The sequence below is a fragment of the Anser brachyrhynchus genome, assembly GCF_964034855.1.
Source record: "Anser brachyrhynchus genome assembly, chromosome: 4".
Taxonomy (NCBI): domain Eukaryota; kingdom Metazoa; phylum Chordata; class Aves; order Anseriformes; family Anatidae; genus Anser; species Anser brachyrhynchus.
The window spans coordinates 21,901,288-21,920,103 of NC_137698.1; the positions used below are offsets into that span (position 1 = coordinate 21,901,288).

The window sequence follows — 18,816 nt, forward strand, 5'->3', positions numbered from 1 at the left end:
GTCGTAGGCAGAAGTACAAAATAGCTTAGATTAGAGGCTTGCAGTTAGCACAGTCATCATAAAAAAAGATTATGTTGTTTGAGCGAAAAGAATGCCAGTACATGATATACCTGGATCTTAGAAATATACAAGGCGTTATCTATCAGGGATAAATTGCTCTGTCTTTGAATAGCTCAGTGCTCTGAATAGCTCAGCCTTCTTATCTAAAACTGAAATTTGCAACCTCACTTGGGTGCCTTTCCCCTGAATGGAGATGTTGCATATATAAGTTCTTGGAAAGCACATAACACTGACTATTTTACTGCTAAAATATTGGTGAATACATGGTGGTCTTAGCCACAATCTGATCCTGGTTAAATTAAACTTGTGCACATTTAAAAAATACGGTCTGTAGTAACTGTACATACGTGTTGTTTACTGATGTTTGTATTTTTCCCATAAAATGTAGTTTTGGCAATGAAGCATCCTGCAGAAAACGAGAGGATTATTTGGAATGGCCTGAATATTTTATGGCCGTAGCATTTTTGTCAGCACAAAGAAGCAAGGATCCAAGTTCTCAGGTAAGGAGGCAATGCATAAGAGTAACATAACCTAATCTGTGTTGCACATCACATCAGATGCACAAGTAGCACTTTCAGGGCTTTGTTATTAAAAGTTATTTCAGTATATAGCTATTGAATTTTTAACATGGTCAGCACTTTTTGTTACAGAAATTCTCTTATTGGGTCTGACCTCATGTGTATAATTCTGTGTGTACGTTTGCAGCTTGGAGTTTTGTAAATCTTCTATGTCATCTTAACTTTCAGATGAAGAGATGTTTTCTTCTTTTTCTAGTAAATGTAGTTACTGTGAGAGGAGGATGTAACTACTGAAATTTTAGATTGTAATTTTTAAGACACAGCATCTCAGCAAGTTCCTTTTCCTCACCTGTAAGAGTATAAAAATTCCCAGTTGTTTGTTCTTGGGTTGATTTGAGTTGTCATCTAGTTTGGTTTCTCCTTCCAGTTCTCCTTGCCCCTCCAATTCATTGCCTGTCTCTCCATTCTTTACTTCTTTCATGTGCCTCTCTTGCACTTGAACATCGGTTGGAGTTGATAGATAACCTCTCCTGAAACATGCTGTTCTGCGGGGCCCAGTCATACTGTTAGTCTTCTTTTGTGTGACAAATGTCTGGAAAAAAATCCCAACAAAGCAATGGATTAAAATGCATATTAACAGCTTGCTCAATTACTTGCTGGCTTCTGTACGTTATGGCTCTCACTTCTCTGAATCATACTTACTTAGGGCTAAATTCCTGTTACCCAAGTGCTGGTTAATAAACACATTGTATGAAGTAAAATTAATGCTGTTGCTGTTTCAATATATATAAAGTATGGACAGAAAATGTAAAAATGGGGCAGTTCATCACCCTAAAAGTAGGGCTCCTGTGCAGACTTTTATTAAAGTAATAAGGGGTGGGAGTTAAATGGTCTGCTATTTTGGTGCATGTTTGCATAAACAAGCCACAGAGGTTTGTGAGCTTATCTGTAGGTCAGCACTACCACATTTTAATTTATCTTCCATCCGTTTTCTTTAGCTCCTGCTGCTAGTTTGGGGAGCTAAACTACAAGAAAACCTACACTTAGTACAGTTAGTTCTGTGCTGGTTCTGCTCCCTGAACGTGGTTCACTTTGTAGCCAGGCAAGGAATGGTGCTGGCAGACTGGTTTGGGGACTGCATAACCAGAGGGTAGCAGGCTTGCGTCTGCCCTGATTTATTTTCAAGCTCTGCCAGTTAGGTACAGTTGTGGCCTTGCTTATCGTAGCCTTGTTGTGCTCAAGACAGTGCGACTTAATACAGGGTAAAGCTTGTATCTCTTAAATTACATTTGTAGGACTGGCTTTTCAGGTTCAGGTTTTATTGTGCTTGTTGATACATTATTTTTCATGCTGTTGATACTGTATAAGTCTTATTTTATCTAGGTTGGTGCCTGCATTGTAAATTCAGAAAACAAGATTGTTGGAATTGGATACAATGGGATGCCAAATGGCTGCAGCGATGATGTACTACCTTGGACGAGAACAGCAGCACATAGACTAGACACAAAATATCCTTATGGTAAGGCATCTTGCGGTTGACAAATCAAGCTTTTGATGTCTGTGTCTGTGAAAGTTCATTTGGTAAAATGTCAGTCAGTTTTTCTTCCACTCACCCAACTTTGTTAATGTGCACGTGTGATATGTCAGGATAAAAATCACAGCTGTGAAAGTAAATGGAAAGTCTTCGTGAAGGACTGAATTCCTCGTGAAATATATTCATGAATGGTTAGCTGGTTTGGATTATGTAATGAAAACTTGTAAATAGAATGCAGCTCATCAGCACACAGTCACAGTGTATGCAAATGATTGCTGTTTCAGTGTGTTTGTCTCCACAGAAATTACTGAGAGTGTGCACATGCAAAACAAATAATTGCGTCTAAAGTAGCGGTATTAAAATTGTAAACTCTAGTGGCTGTTGGAAATTCCAGTGTTCAGATGTTCATGGCATAGACAATGCATATTATGAAAGAGTTGAATTTTGTTTGTCTTGAAATATCACATTCTGTCATTCCATGCCTCTGTCTTATATGGTATGCAGTAGATCTGCCCTGCTACAGGTAAAGTGACTTGCATTGTTCATTTCAACCTATGATTTGGTTCACATGTACTAAATTGAGAGAATGAATGAAGAGCAATGACAGTTTCATGGTAAATATAGGTGAGTGCTGCTTCGGATCCGGTCTTTGCCTCTGCAGCAGGCTTAGTTTGGCCTTCTGCAAGCCTGCTTTGAAGGGTCCTCTATGAATATCGGTGGTACAAGGCTGTACTGTTGCCCCTCTGGGCCACAGGCTTGAAGGAGCCAGTGAAGATAACCCAGTGGACTGCCTCAGGCTTCACTCCATGAGGACTGCCTCTTGGGCATGGAAATGGTATTGGGAGCTGCCTTGTGGCCCTCAGTAGCTTATGTTGGGCAGGAACTGTGGTTAGGACTGATAAGGAAGGAGGGAGTGCATTCTGTCTTCCATCCCCCTTCATCTTTCTGCTTTCACACCAGCTCCTGCTGAACCTCTGTGGGATGAGACCAGTGGAGTAGGAAAAATGGGTATTAGGAGCTCCTTCGTGCTGTGCCGCATCATAGTCTGTCCTGGGCTCAGGAGTGGAAGGGGGAAGAGTCACAAAGCTGAACAAGAGCCCTGAGAAACTCTCCCTTTCTGCCTGCATTGGTGTGGGGAAATGAGCACCAGAATCTGGCCTTTGGAAAGATACTGACACCTCCAGTATACAGTATTTATCTCTGCCTACTAATTACTTTTTTTATTTTTTATTTTTATAACTTCTAAAAATTGATCTGATACAGAAATTAGACTTGTGTTAGTTTTGAAATTCCCTGTTTCATCCAAAGCTCTCTCTAAACACTGACATTACATGTTCCAGTTTCCTGTAGCATTGAAGTGAAAGATTATATGCAGTGGTTCAGCTCAATCAGTTTTGTATTTGAGTTCTTACAACTCCGGTACTTGTCCTTATTCAGTTTACCAATTTGCTGTAAAACCTCTAACATTAACTCTTAAACTTGATACAGTTTCATATTATTTTTCATAAGAGATGCATTGCTGATGGTAGGGCCAGCTCCTGCCAAATTCTAACATCTGCTCTAAGGCACAGCAGCAGTGGTTTTACGTACAATGAAGGTCCCATAACGGTACAGCGTGGTATGACTGCTCTTTATTTATAGGGTGTGGAAACAAGCATTAGCCCATTGATTAAATACAAAGTACTGAAGACAGAATATTGATTTTGGTTGAGTCGTAATGCTTGCTGTTAGGTCTCAGTTCTGAACTAAGATCAGCGTGGGTGGTCTTTGGGATGTAAGCATGTTCCAGGAGAGATGCAGAAACAGGGCATTCTAATATAAAGTTGATCAACTTAAACTAAAAAAAAAAAGTATGGATTTGTGGGGAATTTTAGCAGGAGATAACATGAGAATTTTTTTATTTTTAGTTAACGCTGACTCCAAAAGATGTAGAATGTTTTAGCATGTAAAAACCTCGTAACACGTTTAAAAAATGCACTAACCAATCTAACAGCCTGGAGAGCTGATTTCCTTTCTAGGAATTGGTCTAAGTAGCACCCTTCCCCCCAAAGAATCTTAGTCTTCACCTCATTAAAAAAAATCACAACTTTGTAACGTAAAATGTCTGCTGTGATGAATAAACGACCTATTTTGTAATTCACAGATCATTTAAACTCTAGCAGTTTCTTATTAATCTTGATAGCACAGTTGACAGACCAGACAAGTATATATATAAAAAAAATAATCTTCTGCTTTAAAAAATTCTGGTAGATGCAAGGAGACACATAGAATCGCTGCTAAAATCTCATTAAACTGTCATGTTTTCCTTTCTGCTTTTACTAATCATCACAGCGTTTGTGTAAATTGAACTTTTTATCCTTGACTTTTCCTGACTAGCTTGTTCGCAGACGATACAATCTTACTATGTGCTCCATTAGCTTATCATGGGAATGCTGGCACTGTATTCACTAGAGCTGCAATGTAACTTATTGGGTAAAGCTGATGACAGTTGTGCATGTACCACCACAGTAACCTGGAAAATGCCTTCTAGAGCTATTTTATGCGTCTCTGGCGCTACAGGAAAGGACTGGCGTTGAATTTGAGTGCTGACCTCCTTCCTGGTTTTACGTACTGCATTAGTTTAGGCATAAACATCAACTAACTTTTTCACAGGGTGTTTTGGACCACCCTGACTGGCTCTCTCCAGAACAAAGCCTGGGTGTTTCTCTGCAAATGGCTCACTCAGACACTGTTCCAGAAGCCAGGGTGGAAGAAAGGCGGTAAGAAAAGTCTCATCCTGTATGGGCTTATCATGCAAAGCCTGCTGAGATGGTATGCTTAACCTTCCTCCCTCCCTCAGGCCATACTGGGGGATATGCAATGCATACTCTGTTTCATGCTGTGAAAATACCACTGGTGGGCTGCAAAAAAGCCATCTCATTTCTTTATGCACTTTGAACATACAAAATATGTGTGTGTTGCCATGGGACTCTGGAGATGTGGAGCCGCAAGGAAACCTGGGGCCAAGTGCTATGTAGTGCTGCTGGAGCCCCGAGAAGGAGGAGCAGGAGCCAGTCTGTGCCAGTTGGCCTCGGGGCCAAGGGTCAGTCCCTGGCCCTGTCTGTGTTTAGTAGCACAGACATAGCAGGGGATTGGGCCCAGAGGCTATCTTTGCAGAAGTGTGTTAGATGATCCTATAATAAATTTATTGAGCTCCAGCAGAACAGATGGGTACATTGACCCCACAGCTCTGATCATTTTCATTGTTTCGTGGCTAGAAAACTTCCTCTTTCCATGCTAGATTTATTTATCGTTAATTTATACATTCTTGTGTATGCCAGCATTGTTCTTTTAGCGTTTCTTACTCTGTGCCATCAATGCTGCTTCTTCCTTTCTCCCTCCCCCTGTGCACTTACTGATAACAGTAATCTTTTGAACTTTTATTTTTTTAAGGCTAAACAAGTCCCATCACTCTTAAATTTTACTGCATCTTGAAACCTGTTGGCTTGAAATTCCCTAGTGTCTCAGTTATCTGTGTCTGCTGCAATATACGGTACGTTGTAAGCATCTAACCGGCACCCTGAAGTATGGCTTCTGTTCAGCTCAGTGTTAAGAAACAGGCTATGCTTGATTTAAGAAAAAAAAAATAAACCAAGGAATTTACTCGTACCTAAGTGTAATCTGAGCTGCTACTGAAAGAAAGCATGAAAATGTGGTAGGTAGTGCTCTCTTTACCTTAGAGAATGCAGATGTTTGCATTTGTACAATACTGGAATCCTGATGTGGATTGCCTGTACCCATATTTCACATTCCTTGTGAGAGTTTTGAAACTGATTAGAACTTTTCTTTCGAGCTGCAGAATATATTTGAACAGTTAAGTAGTATGGCCTTGTTATGTCAGAAAGTAGTTAGTGTTTTGCAGGATGCCATCTTTCACAGCACAAAATCAGGCTTTTGTTGCTTTGTGGGAACTGGTTCTTTCCAGGCTGCCAGTCAGTGACAGGAATGGGGATGTTTCTGTGCACACAGGAGAAAGGTTTTGGATACCTACTTTACTAAGATGTTATTAAAAGCTCTTCCTAAAGCTTTGTGTTCAATACAGTGTGTAGAACCTGCCTAATAATTAGACAGAATTCTGGCTTTCAGTGTCAAAGTGAGTGCCCTCTGTTACTGTTAGATGAATGCAAGGATTTGATGATGCACTGTTTCCTCTCACTGATCATTTAAAGTACTATGTTTTTCTCCTATTAACGTAAGTCTTCCCACTAATGCTAGTTGCTGTGCTCCTGTTATGCCCTCTGTCTCCACTGTAATCTAAGAACATCTATTTGACAACCAGTCTCCAATTAAGAGAGTTTTAAATTAAAATGACTGGCAAATATAGAAACCTCTAAGCAATAGAGAAAATATTCAGTAAATATGCTTACAAATATTTATACAGGTTCAGATATGATAAAATATGTGCTGTGGCAAAAAGTATACTCTAATTGAAGAGTACCTGCTGTGTAAAATGAAACAAACTGTTAGCAACATTTTGTCGTGTTAGGATTATGAGCTTTTCGTCATTTTTTTAAAGAGATGAACACTTGAACATATTCAGGCAAATGTTACTTTTGTGGAAGCTGTTATTTTGACAGCACAAAACTTGATAAGGCACTATGAAGAAGTGTGATGCTCTCTTTCCCAACTGGCAGTGCAAAGCTGAAGCTTCAACTGGAAGGGGGATCTATAGGAGACAGTCTCCACCTACAGCCACTCACTTTCTTGTCCTGCATGGATATCTTTTCGATTCTTGTGTCACACACCAAATCTCTAGAAAGCTTGGACATTTGGAAACACTGAAAGTAATTTCTCTTGTTCTGATTGTCCCTTAAGAAACAGCCCGGTGTTCTTGCTGAGATTTGAACAGACTTGGAGCAGTGTGGGAGGAACTGGAAAATGGGTTGGATTAGCTTAGTGCTTCTGAGATTCTGAAAGGGGCTTCCCTGGCCTGCCCTGGCAGATTTTGTGATGCTTGTAGATGGGCTGAGTAGGCCCCAGCTTCACTGCCCAGTTCTCCCTTTTCAGAGAACAAATTAGTGAGGTGGGGCTGTTCCCTTTTCCTGACTGCAGTCTGAAGAGGCTGACGCCAATGAAATCTGGTCATGTTATCCTTGCCTTCCTGCCCTGACCACAGCAACAGCTCTTCCTCTGACACAGAGAGGAAGAAGGGCTGAGGGCAGCATCAGCCCTACATCAGTGTCCTGTCTTCTGCTAATGTAGTCACCTGCACCCATCCCCATGCTTTCGCAAAGGGTTAAAAAAAAAAAGTCATGATTCTACAAATTACTGATCCATTGACCACTGTCCCCAAGGGATGGCACTCCAGACCCTGTGCTTTTCAGTAATATCTCAGTCCCTTCTGTGATCCTTGTTGTGTCAAGTGTCAGGTCCAGCGAGTAGAAAGTAACAGTAGAGGTGGAGCTTGGACAAAGACTGAATGGATGAGGGGCAAGAATGTCAAAAAGTGCAGATCTTACCAAAGGACTGAGGAACAAGTGGGCCAAATTACAGAACTCCCTATATTTATTTCTGTGACAGCTTTGTTTTGGAACAGAACCATATATCTGTATCAAGAACCTGTAGTATTTGTCAAGTTTGTTAATGTGGCAGTATAAAATCTTATGTTAATAAATAGGTCAAAACTTGTTGCATGACAATCTGTATGCATTTAATTGTATTCCTTTTGAACGTAACACCATATTTAGTACGCAATTTCTCCAAATTCCTAGTCTGTTTCTGTTAGTAATTAATCACATCAGGTCACTCCCTGGAGGCCTTCCTTTTGATTTCTTTTTAAAAGGTGACATGTTATGGTGGTCCCTTCAGGTCTTCATCAGGCATATAAGTCTTTTAACAGAATTAATAAGTATTTTGAATAATCATATGGTTCCTATAAAATCATTTATCAGAACACTTTTAGAAGGTGGGAAGAGTAGTTCTGACACTGCAAGAACGTGTTCATGGTAAGTGTTTAATTACTGAAAAATGACCATGAGTAGGGTTATTAGGGGTCGCCTATTTACAGGTAGGCTTAAGGATGAGTGCTATCTCACATACATAACACAAAGCAATATGCAATTAGAAAAGATAGAAACACAGTATTAATTAATACTAGCAGTAATGAAGCAGTCATTCCTCTGCTTTTTTTTCTTCCTCTCACGAACACTGTAGCAGGTGGTGAGAATGTCACAGGACACAATAACTTCTCGTTGCATGGTTATTTCTTCAGCTAATGAAGTCTTTAGAGAATACTTTTCAAGTCACTTTTCCAACATAGAAACCAGTGTTGCAGACCTAGTGTAATATTAACTATATGTGAATAATATTTAAAAAAGGAAAAAAGAAAAAATAACCCAAAACACTACTGACACTGGGGGCCCCCACAGGTATTGTAAAAACTCTTAGTTCTACCAGTCTGTTTAAATAAACAGCTTTCAGAGTTCTGAATGCTGTGCACCTGTGAAAGGTTACTGCAAGTTAGCCTCTTACTGTCTGAGAGAGAACAACATGTTACTAATCCTAGTTGGAGCTCTTAACAGGCTAGAAAACTTCGTAATACCCTAAATGTGGTACTTATTATACCCAGAGATTTTGAACTCCTGGATTTGATTTCTGTTTCCTTCAGTAATGCTCAATACAAAGTTTGGCAGGTCTATGAGATAATCTGTTACTCATAGAAATTTCTTATCTATAAATGGGTCAATAGTCAATGCCTGTCTGCCAGAGAGAGGGAAAACGAGAAAAAGGGGATCAAGAGCGATGGCAGAAAACCTGAAAATATTTGTCTGATGCCTGTACCTTCTTATGGACCATCTAACATAACACCTCGTACAGGGGCCAGTAGCAGATGTCTAGGGAAATGTATACAACAAAGACACACAAAATGACAGAACCCCAGAATAATAATCTTCCAAGTTCCAACTACTGAGACAGGATCGTTTTGTATTTAATAGCCCAGTAAACTGGAAAAAAAATACTGGAGAAAAAACATGACTTTTTGAATCAATGTAAATCTTTAGTTCTCAGCTCCTTTGTGCAGTAAGGGATATTTAGTCGAGCAACAGTGTGCATGCAAAGCCCACCTCCTTTTGTTTTTGAAACTAAATCCTGCCGGTTTTGTTAGAGACCCCGCTAATTCTTGTCTTGGAATGATTAGTTTCTACTTCTTCCTTGTTATCATTGGTCTTTTTTTGTCTCACCACTCTAGAGAGTTGTCGTTGCTCTTAACTTCAGATTGAATTAACATGATCGGGAGGCAAAATTTTTCCCTCCCTTACTCCAGCTGATTATCTTCTACAAGTTATTTTTGGCCTGAAATTGTTTTTGTTTGGGAGATTTGTTGTTGAAAATTTGCAGAATTCTGCAGTTTCTTAAAGGCTCTTTCTCCTCAGTGCAGGAAGGAAGCTTGTTGTAGTACTAATAATGAAATGTGTTTGGTTTTATGGCTGAAGATTTCTGAGTTTTAGTGAAAGAAAAATATTTACTGAAGGAATTAGGGTTTTTTTGACTTCTGTAAGCCTTTGAAAACATTCCCTCATCCTCCTTTCTGGAGGCCTTCGAGACTGGTGCCTGGGACGTAAGTATGTTGTTCAAAGAAACTTAAAAGTGATGGTTCTGACCTGTCAACACAACCTGGTTCCAGCTGCTGAAATTATTTTTCCCTCAATCTTTTGTAGCCCCAGATAAATAATTCTGTGGCTGTTTCATGTGAAGATAAGATTACTGCAACTCAGTAATATATTTGGAGTTAAAAGTATTTTCTGAATCTTCTAAGTTCATAAAATTGTATATCTTACATACTTAATGGTACATGTTTAAAGTTGTGTGAGCTGATTACAATAGTAATAGAAATAATAGTAATAGAAATCTTTTTTGTTGTTAATTTCCTATTTTTTATGTTAGTTTCTGGCTTTACTGTTTATGAGAAGGTATGTGGGCAGCATAATCATTGCAATTCTGGGGACTGCTTGTAGGAGTTGATGCTCAGCCTTCTTTAGCAAGCGTTTGGTCCTTTGTGACTTGCCTACATGGAAAAGTTTGTGTGCTGTAAGTTAGGCTGTAAATTTCTAGTGCATTAGCTGCTACATAGAAAATTCCATGTAGACCCTTAGCACATACGGAAAACATTTCCATTCAGTTCTTGCATGTTGAAAGTGCAACACTCAGTTATTCTTTGTGCAGTGAGATCATTCACACATGGGGTCAGTACATAATAGCAACTCTACTGTGAACCTGGGCTCTTAACTTTGCCTGTTTTAATTTTCCCATATATGCAAGGGAGAGGAAGACTTTTAAAATCCATTCTTCAAAATAAGCAGGGGAAGAAAAACGCTTAATGTTTCTGCACATGCAGGTCTCTAGATGAGCTCAAACCCACACTTCACTTCAGCACCTGTTTACGAAGTAAGTCAGGGTACCAGACAGTTTCTTAGTAGATAGCTGTATGAATTATGCAACTTGCTGTCATTTCTAGGTGTAAACAGGAGGTTCTAGCAGAGATCCTCTTTCCTAATGTTTTTTTTTTCAGAGTGGATGACATAAACTGAGCTTTTTTCACCTTTTTTTGAGGCACATTAGATAATGTACTGATGTGTACAGCATAAAAACCTGAACCCGAAGTTGCAACCTGTCCAGAAAGAGCTATTGTGTTATGGTGGAATAAGGCAGGGTTGTCTGTTTCTACCTGGGCTATCTCAAATCCATGGAGAAATAGAGGACTTTGTTTTCTTGCTTGGGAAGTCTGGCACCTTTTAATGAGCAGTAAACTCGCTTTAATATTAAAGCTGGGACGTTTTTATGGTTGAGTGTGTCTTGTGTATTCTTGGGGTGAGAGAATCATGCAGCAGCGCTGAGCAGTTCTGGGACCCAGAGGACAGAGCTGCTCAGTTTTACTTCATGATTCTCCTGCCTTTAAGAGCACACAGTGCGCTCTTATAACCATAAGAATGTTCCTATCTGTGCATGTAAACACATAAATGAGCTGTTTTATACTGGCAATTAGATTCTCTAGAGAGTTGTGAAGCTGTGAGATATTGCTTCACTTAGGGTGGTTGCAACTACTTGGCCCACAGCCTAAGGCTTTGTTGCCTGCTATAGGTGTTAGCAAATGGCAATGCTAATGTGCTTAATGATATCATTACTAATCGGCAACCTGGTCAGTACAATTGACCTTCATTGATCTTGGTATTTCTGCTTTTATTTCTTCCTCTGCCCTTTATGACAAGCTGTGCAAGCTATTTGCCTCTGAAAGGATGTAAGCAGTTATATTGTAACACTTTAATTTTAGTTTGACTGATTTATTTTAATGAACAGTATTATGAATTGTGTTTTTTTTTTTTTTTAATCAGTATGCCATGCTGAATTGAATGCCATCATGAACAAAAACTCAGCTGATGTGAAAGGCTGCAGCATGTATGTTGCCTTATTTCCATGTAATGAATGTGCAAAGCTCATCATCCAGGCAGGTAAGGAGTAGTGCCAGCTTGATTTGTCAGGGTTGCAGAGCTGCCGTCTCGTTGGTATCTTATCACGGATGTATTTGATGTTAAATTGCTGCTGTTAGATCTAAATTAATTGCACTGTCAACTTCATAAGATGCTACTTGTGGAGTTTTTTTGCATCTGAATGGTGCCAAATTTTTCCAGTGCTAATTGCATCTTCTGTGATTCTAAGCGTGCTTCTAATTTAGGTTTGTAACTTCTTAGACCAGGAGCTGCCAAAGAACAACACAGGCTTTGCATATAATTACTGTCAATTTTACTGTGCTCTGACACATTGAATAGAGTAGGGCAGAAAGAAATAAACTTCTGCATGACAAAAGGTCTGTTGGGAGTATATACATGAAATTTTAATTTGAATGTGATGCATAGTAGATATTTGAAGATTTTAAAATATCTTTGCGCATAAATGTCATAAGACTTCTATGATCCTATTTAATTATGTCTTTCATTACAATTGTTATAAATCTGTGCCACTGCAGCAAGTGTGCTGGCCTAAATGTGTCGCCTTTTTCAGATTAGCCATATCTGCAATAGGCTTCAGTTCCATAAAAATCTCTGCTTAAGGCAGCGTATATTTCGCAGCCTTAGCATGGATTGCTGTTCTGGGGAGTTCCTCTTGCCACTAATGGCCATTGGAATCTAGGAAGAAAGAAAGCAGCAAAAAGAATACTTCCTCATTTTGGTCAGTAAGGCTTGAAGTGAAGAGGGATGAAGGTGGAAGACAATCATATTCTGTATGCTACAATTCTCTTATTTACAGAATAAAAATCAAATGGTTTTCAAAGTAGATTCGCTGCTTGTTCTCAGTGTAGTCAGTCACTCATCCTTTTCCTTATGCAGCTAGGTCAGCAGAAAAATAGCAGTGTATTGATATGTATGGTATTTGCTAATACAGTAAGATATTGATAAGCTCTGAAACATTTGTAACTTCTCTTGGGTCAGCCTTTACGCTTCTCCTCTAAGTAGGGCACAAATCGTTAATTTAGGCATAGATCGTTCAACCATTTGAGACAATATGTGTTTATAAGGATTTGAACCTGGGACTGCAAGTTATTTATGAAATGAAAAACAAAAGAAAAAGAAACAACTATGCATTTGGAAGGGGAATGACATTTGGGGTTAAGTTCTTTGTGAGGAATTTCATCCATATTAGAGAAGTAAAAAGGCAAGTTTTCAATAACTTCTTGCAAAAATACTTAATTTCTAGTCCATCTATCTTACGGGTTTGCTGGCAACTTTTGGTTCTGGTTTTCTGTGGTAAACTTAGGTGAAAGTGGAGAAAATATTTTCTAACATTTTTAAGAGAACTGTTTTCCTTACACACCCCTATATACAGGTGCAACCTGTAATATTTGGGGAAGCAGAGATGTACCAGAGAGTTTTAAAGTATGTGGATGAGTGCTGTCTTTTCTGATTTTGTGCACCAGTTCTAGTATGTCATTACTTTTTATTTTCTTTCAATGTAATCCTAACATTTTTTTTTTCTGTATGACCTTTCTAGGCATAAAGGAAATTATTTTTATGTCTGACAAGTATCACGACACTACTGAAATGACAGCAGCACGGCGGATGTTTGATTTAGCTGGTATTGTATACAGGCAAGTGAACTTTCAATTAACTTTATTTTTATTTTGGAAAGGAAGAAAATGGTGCGTGAAAGAGACCAACTTTAGGGCAATTGTTTTTTTCTTTGCATTGTGCAATGTTTTCTTCTCTGATAGCAGGCTTGCTCTGTATGCCTGCAAAAGATACTGGGTTGATGGACTGTTGCACCATTGTTTTTCCCTAGAGTATGGTTGAAGTTCAGTTTCATAACGTTTGTATGAGAAAATGGTCCACTTGGAGTATTCCTTTTCATTCCTGGACTTTTCTTTTGAGACTGCCAGTGAAATTGTGAATGTGATGGTTCATTTGTTACATTGTGCTCAGAGTCATCACTGACCCTGTTTTGAACAGGAGGTTTGATAAGATGACCTCCTCAATTCCCTTACAACATGAATTATCCTATGAGTTGGACTGAAATGACCAATTTATTTTGTATGGATTACCTGATACTTATTGAAAGCTTAGTATCTTCACGTTGCAGTCAATTTAGGCAGGTATCAAACCAGCCAAACGAATATAATTATTGGTGCCTATAGGTGTCCAGTCTTCTTTGGTCAGCTTTTCTTGTGATAAAAGTGTAAAGCATGGAATATTTGCCTTAAGTAAAAAGACTAGGATTTTTAAAAACGCTGGCAGAGATACCTAAAGACAATCAGGGTCAGGATTAAAGGGAAGGCAGGGATAGGTGACATTATAGTGGGGGTCTGCTACAGGCTACCAGATGGGAAGACCAAGTGGAGGAGGCCTTGTGTAGACAGATAGGAGCAGCCTTGCATTCACAAGCTCTGGTCCTCATGGGAGACTTCAACCACCCTGATATCTTGTTGGAGGGGCAACAAAGCAGGGCCTTCTCCCAGGAGAAGGCTGAGATACTCAATGACTATTTTGCCTTAGTCTTCACTGGCAAGAGCTCTGGCCACACCACCCAAGTCACAGAAGGAAAAGGCAGGGACTGGGATAATGAAGAACAGCCCGCTGCAGTTCTAAAGAACCTGAAGGTGCACAAGTCCATGGGACCTGATGAGATGTCCCTGAGGGTCCTGAGGGAACTGGCGGATCTATCCATCATATTTGAGAAGTCATGGCAGTCTGGTGAAGTTCTCACTGACTGGAAAAGGGGAAACATAACTCCCATTTTTAAAAAGGGGAAAAAAGGAAGACCCAGGGAACTACAGGCCAGTCAGTCTCACCTCTGTGCCTGGCAAAATCATGGAACAGACCCTTCTGGAAACTATGCTAAGGCACATGGAAAATAAGGAGATGATTGCTGACAGCCAACGTGGTGTCAGTAAAGGCAGATTGTGCGTGACAAATCTGGTGGCCTTCTATGATGGGATACAGCGTTGGTGGATACGGGAAGAGCAACTGACAGCTAGCTGGACTTTTGCAAGGCATTTGACGCTGTCCTGCATGATATCCTCATCTCTAAATTGGAAAGACATGGATCTGATGGACGGACCACTCCATGGATAAGGAGTTGGCTGGAGGGTCGCACTCAGAGAGTTGTGGTCAACGGCACGATGTCTAGGTGGAAACCAGTGATGAGTGGTGTTGGGACAGGCACTGTTTAACATCTTTGTTGGTAACGTACGGTGGGATTGAGTGCACCCTCAGCAAGTTTGCCAACACCACCAAGCTGTGTGGTGTAGTTGACACACCGGAGGGAAGGGAGCCATCCAGAGGGACCTGGGCAGGCCTGAGAGGTGGGCCTGTGCAAACCTCACGAGGTTCAGCAAAGCCAAGTGCAAGGTCTTGCACCTGGGTCAGGGGCAATCCCAAGCACAAACACAGGCTGGATGGAGAAAGCAGCCCTGAGGAGAAGGTCTTGAGTGTGTTTGTTTAGGAGAAGCTCAACATGACCCAGTAATGTGCAGTTGCAGCTCAGAAAGCCAACTGTATCCTGGGCCGCATCAAAAGAAGCTTGACCAGGAGGCTGAGGAGGTGATTCCCCAACTCTACCCTGTTCTAGTGAGACCCCACCTGAAGGGGGCTCTGGGGCTCTCAACACAAGAAGAACATGGATCTGTTGAAGCGAATCCGGAGGAGGGCCATGAGGATAATCAGAGGGCTGGAGCACCCCTCCTGTGAAGACGGGTTGAGGGAGTTGGAGTTTTTCAGCCTGGGGAAGAGAAGCGAGACCTTATAGTGGCCTTCCAGTACCTAAAGGGGGCCTACAGGGAAGCTTGGGAGGGACTTTGTCGGGGAGTGTAGTGATAGGACAAGGGGTAATGGCTTTAAACTGAAAGAGGGGAGATTTTAGATTTAGGTATAAGGAAGAAATTCTTCACTCTGGGGGTGGTAAGGCACTGGCACAGTTTACTCAGAGGAGCTGTGGATGCCCCATCCCTGGAGGTGCTCAAGGCCAGGCTGGATGGGGCTTTGAGCAACCTGGTCTGGTGGGAGGTGTCCCTGCCCATGGCAGGGGGTTGGAACTTGGATGGGCTTTAAGGTTCCTTCCAACCCAAACCATTCTACGATCTGTTCAACAGCCAGTCTGATAGCAGTAGCATGCTGTGGGTGAGGGTAATTATGCAGTCAGGGAGGCTTTGCAGCTCTAAAAAGTCTTACAATATTAATACAAAGGCTTTGAAAAATTTGCAAACATAACAATTCTGACATAAAATTTTAGGATGAAAGGTACCTACTGGGCTAAGAAACATCCATGAAAAAATATAGCAGTACTTGAAATTCAGTTTTAGTCCTTCAGTGTATTTTGTGTCTACTAAGACTGGTTGACTAAGAAGCATAAATCATTCTCTTGCAAGTCAAATCTTGTAACTTCTCCAGGGTGAGAATGTTTCTTGTATTTTGGACTGCTATTCTGGACAAAGTGTGTTGCAGTCCTTCAGAGATTCTGTGGTCAGCAGCATGAGCTTTTTCTATGTTGATTATTCTTCATTCTTGTATTGATTATTAAGGATGTAGGTGGTACTTAATGAACCTCTTGAACTGAATTGCAGAGCTTAATTAGGCACTAAATCCACACTATTTGCATAATCCTTTGTTTACTGGTAGACTGTAAAATATATGCTCAGTCCCCAAATACCTTACTTACTAATTGCTGTAGCAGATGCTCTAATGATAATAAAAGGAAACATTTTGTGTCTGTATTAATTTTATAGTTCTAAAGTTACAATTTTTAAATGATTCTCTGTTAACTAGTTTGTTTTTACCCCAGTACAATATGTAATGTGATCTATTCCCCTAGCTCAAAAAATATTAAAATACACTGAGGCAAAATATCAAAGTTCTTTGAAAACTTGGTGAGGAAAAAAAAAGTGATCAAAACATTCATCAAAATGTATTTCAAATATTTTATATACACACGTGCATATGTATATAAACGTGTACAGTATATGGAAATATTTACATATATGCATACAAACACATTTACCTATACATCTTTATGTGTAAAGTATTTGAAATATAAATATATATGAACAAAAATCCCAGCCGTGGTAACATGATGCCACCACCTGCAGCTAAGTTGTTAGAAGTCCTTTGACTCCTGGGTAATTTATGAACTCCAATAGCTGAAGAATGTAAAGGCTAACCCACTCCATGTGTCTTTTTTGTCTTAGTCTTTCTTGTCCAGGTTTCTCGCAGTCTGTTGCACTGTAATTGGCTCCCACAGAGATGAAAACTATGTGAATCCAAGGATGATTTTTTCTTTCAAAAATTTAGCTGGAGCTAAAGCAAGCAAAATGTTTTAACTACTCACTATCTGTATTTTTCTTTATTTTAGGGAATTCAAGCCAAAATGTAACAAGATCATCATCGACTTTGATTCAATTAACAGCAGACCAAGTCAAAAGCTTCTGTGAATTAAGTCTCATTAAATCTCTAGAAGACTGTGATTATCCTTTTCTAAAAAGCTGCTAATGCCTTTCATCTTGAAGTTACTTGCAACTTTTTAATGGTTTCTATAGCTAAAGTAAACTTCTAAGAAATGTAAGGCATAAAATGTTCCCCTCACTTCATCTTGTCACGTGGAATCTAAATCTACTTAAAAAATTTTAATGCCTTTATCAAATCTGCTTTAAAAGTCTAGAGATGTGTAGTTGAGACAATATACTGTATGTAAAGAAAACTGTTCTGATTCTTGCTGTATTCTTCACCACATGCTCTGATAGGCTGTCAGCATTCATTTAGACTCGGTTTAACAGTAGTTCTTATTGTAACTAGAGGTACATTGGAATATGCTAATATATGTTGATCTCTCTATTGGGTATGTGGGTCTAAATAGTTGATTCTAATAGATAACAAAAAATGTTATCCATGCAAATAGTAATCTTCCAACTAGCATAACACTAGTATTTTTAAAGGCTATACAGATTAAAGAATGTGTGATCTTCTACATGCATTATCCAACAATGGAATATTGATTTTTCTTTTAATTGCTATCTAACAATGTTATATTTGAGGAGAGGTGAGAGAGGAAGTTGTTCTGAGAATGGTCCATGATGGAGCAAGCTTCAGAGCCCTTTCAATTCCTTATTTTTCCCAAGACTCTAGAACTGAGAGGGTTAGAGGGAGTAAATCATTTGTCTCTTACTTTTGGGACTCTTATTTGGAGTTGGTTTTCGTGTATAGAAGGAAATTATTGGTCTAAGTTGTTTCTAGACAATCCAACATAGTTCAATCTTAAAATTAACCTATAAGGTAACTGAATCATTTTTTGTCCTTTGAGAGAAATTGGAGATATTCAACCCGTATCCACATCTGTGCCAAAAGAGGTAATTATGGTGTTAGCTTGTTTCCCAGTGCTGGCGTAGTACCTTCATTTTCATAAATGTTGCCTAAAATAATGTCCTTTTTAATTTTATCTTGAGATCTGGGAATAGATTTGAGTTCCTTTTCTCTAATTTGATTTTTTTAAATTAAATATGCCTAATGGCTTTGTTTAGATAACGTTGTTGGTGGGTTGTTTTTTTGTTTTGCCTTTTTTTTTTAAATGTGGTTATACTTCAGTGAGCTTTTATTTTCTCTGTAAAAGCTTTGTTTCATATTTTGGGACATTATGTAATTTGGCTTCATACCAGTATTATTAAAGTCTTATTAAAATCCACTACGTTGAAGTAGACTCATTATTATAATATTAAACCATGTGCTTGGCTCCAGAGTGCTGCTGGTTTTGCAATCATATGCAAAGCATATTTTGTGCATTTGTGATATTACATAAAGGGTAATGTTCACGAACCATTTGGCTACTAAAGGGAGCATTGTAATGTATTATAAAATGTGTCCGTTTATAAAGTAATTTCTGACTTTTTTTTTTCTTACAACTGTTTTCCACCTCAGAATTGGTCTGTGGCTTACTGCCAGAAGAAGAAATTTGCACATATGTGGAGGGGGAGGGTGAAACCTGAAAAATTACTTTAATAAAATGTCACTAAAACAGCTTATGCACGTCTTTTTCTTTGGCCTAAATTAATAAGTAGAAGCATTTTAAGTTACAGTGTTCTGACAATGGGACAGAGGGGAGAAAAGAAGCAAAATTTTGTTTTTGGCAGCAAAACTGCTGTTTTCCTCATAGATAATTGCTAATCTTTTAGACTTATGAGATGTATGCATTGTG

At 39.3% G+C, this 18,816-nt stretch overlaps 1 protein-coding gene across 2 annotated transcripts in view; it reads left to right on the forward strand.

The window, feature by feature from the left end:
- DCTD (dCMP deaminase) overlaps positions 1–18,306 on the forward strand; it is a 31,586-nt gene extending 13,280 nt beyond the window's left edge. For both annotated transcript variants that reach the window (XM_080589655.1, XM_080589654.1), the window contains exons 2-6: positions 449–560; positions 1,962–2,097; positions 11,481–11,597; positions 13,135–13,231; positions 16,984–18,306. In XM_080589655.1, coding sequence (XP_080445781.1) covers positions 449–560; positions 1,962–2,097; positions 11,481–11,597; positions 13,135–13,231; positions 16,984–17,062 — 541 coding nt within the window. In that variant the 3' untranslated portion in view covers positions 17,063–18,306. The remainder of the gene's footprint in view (positions 1–448; positions 561–1,961; positions 2,098–11,480; positions 11,598–13,134; positions 13,232–16,983) is intronic.
- The last annotated feature ends 510 nt before the right edge of the window (positions 18,307–18,816 follow it).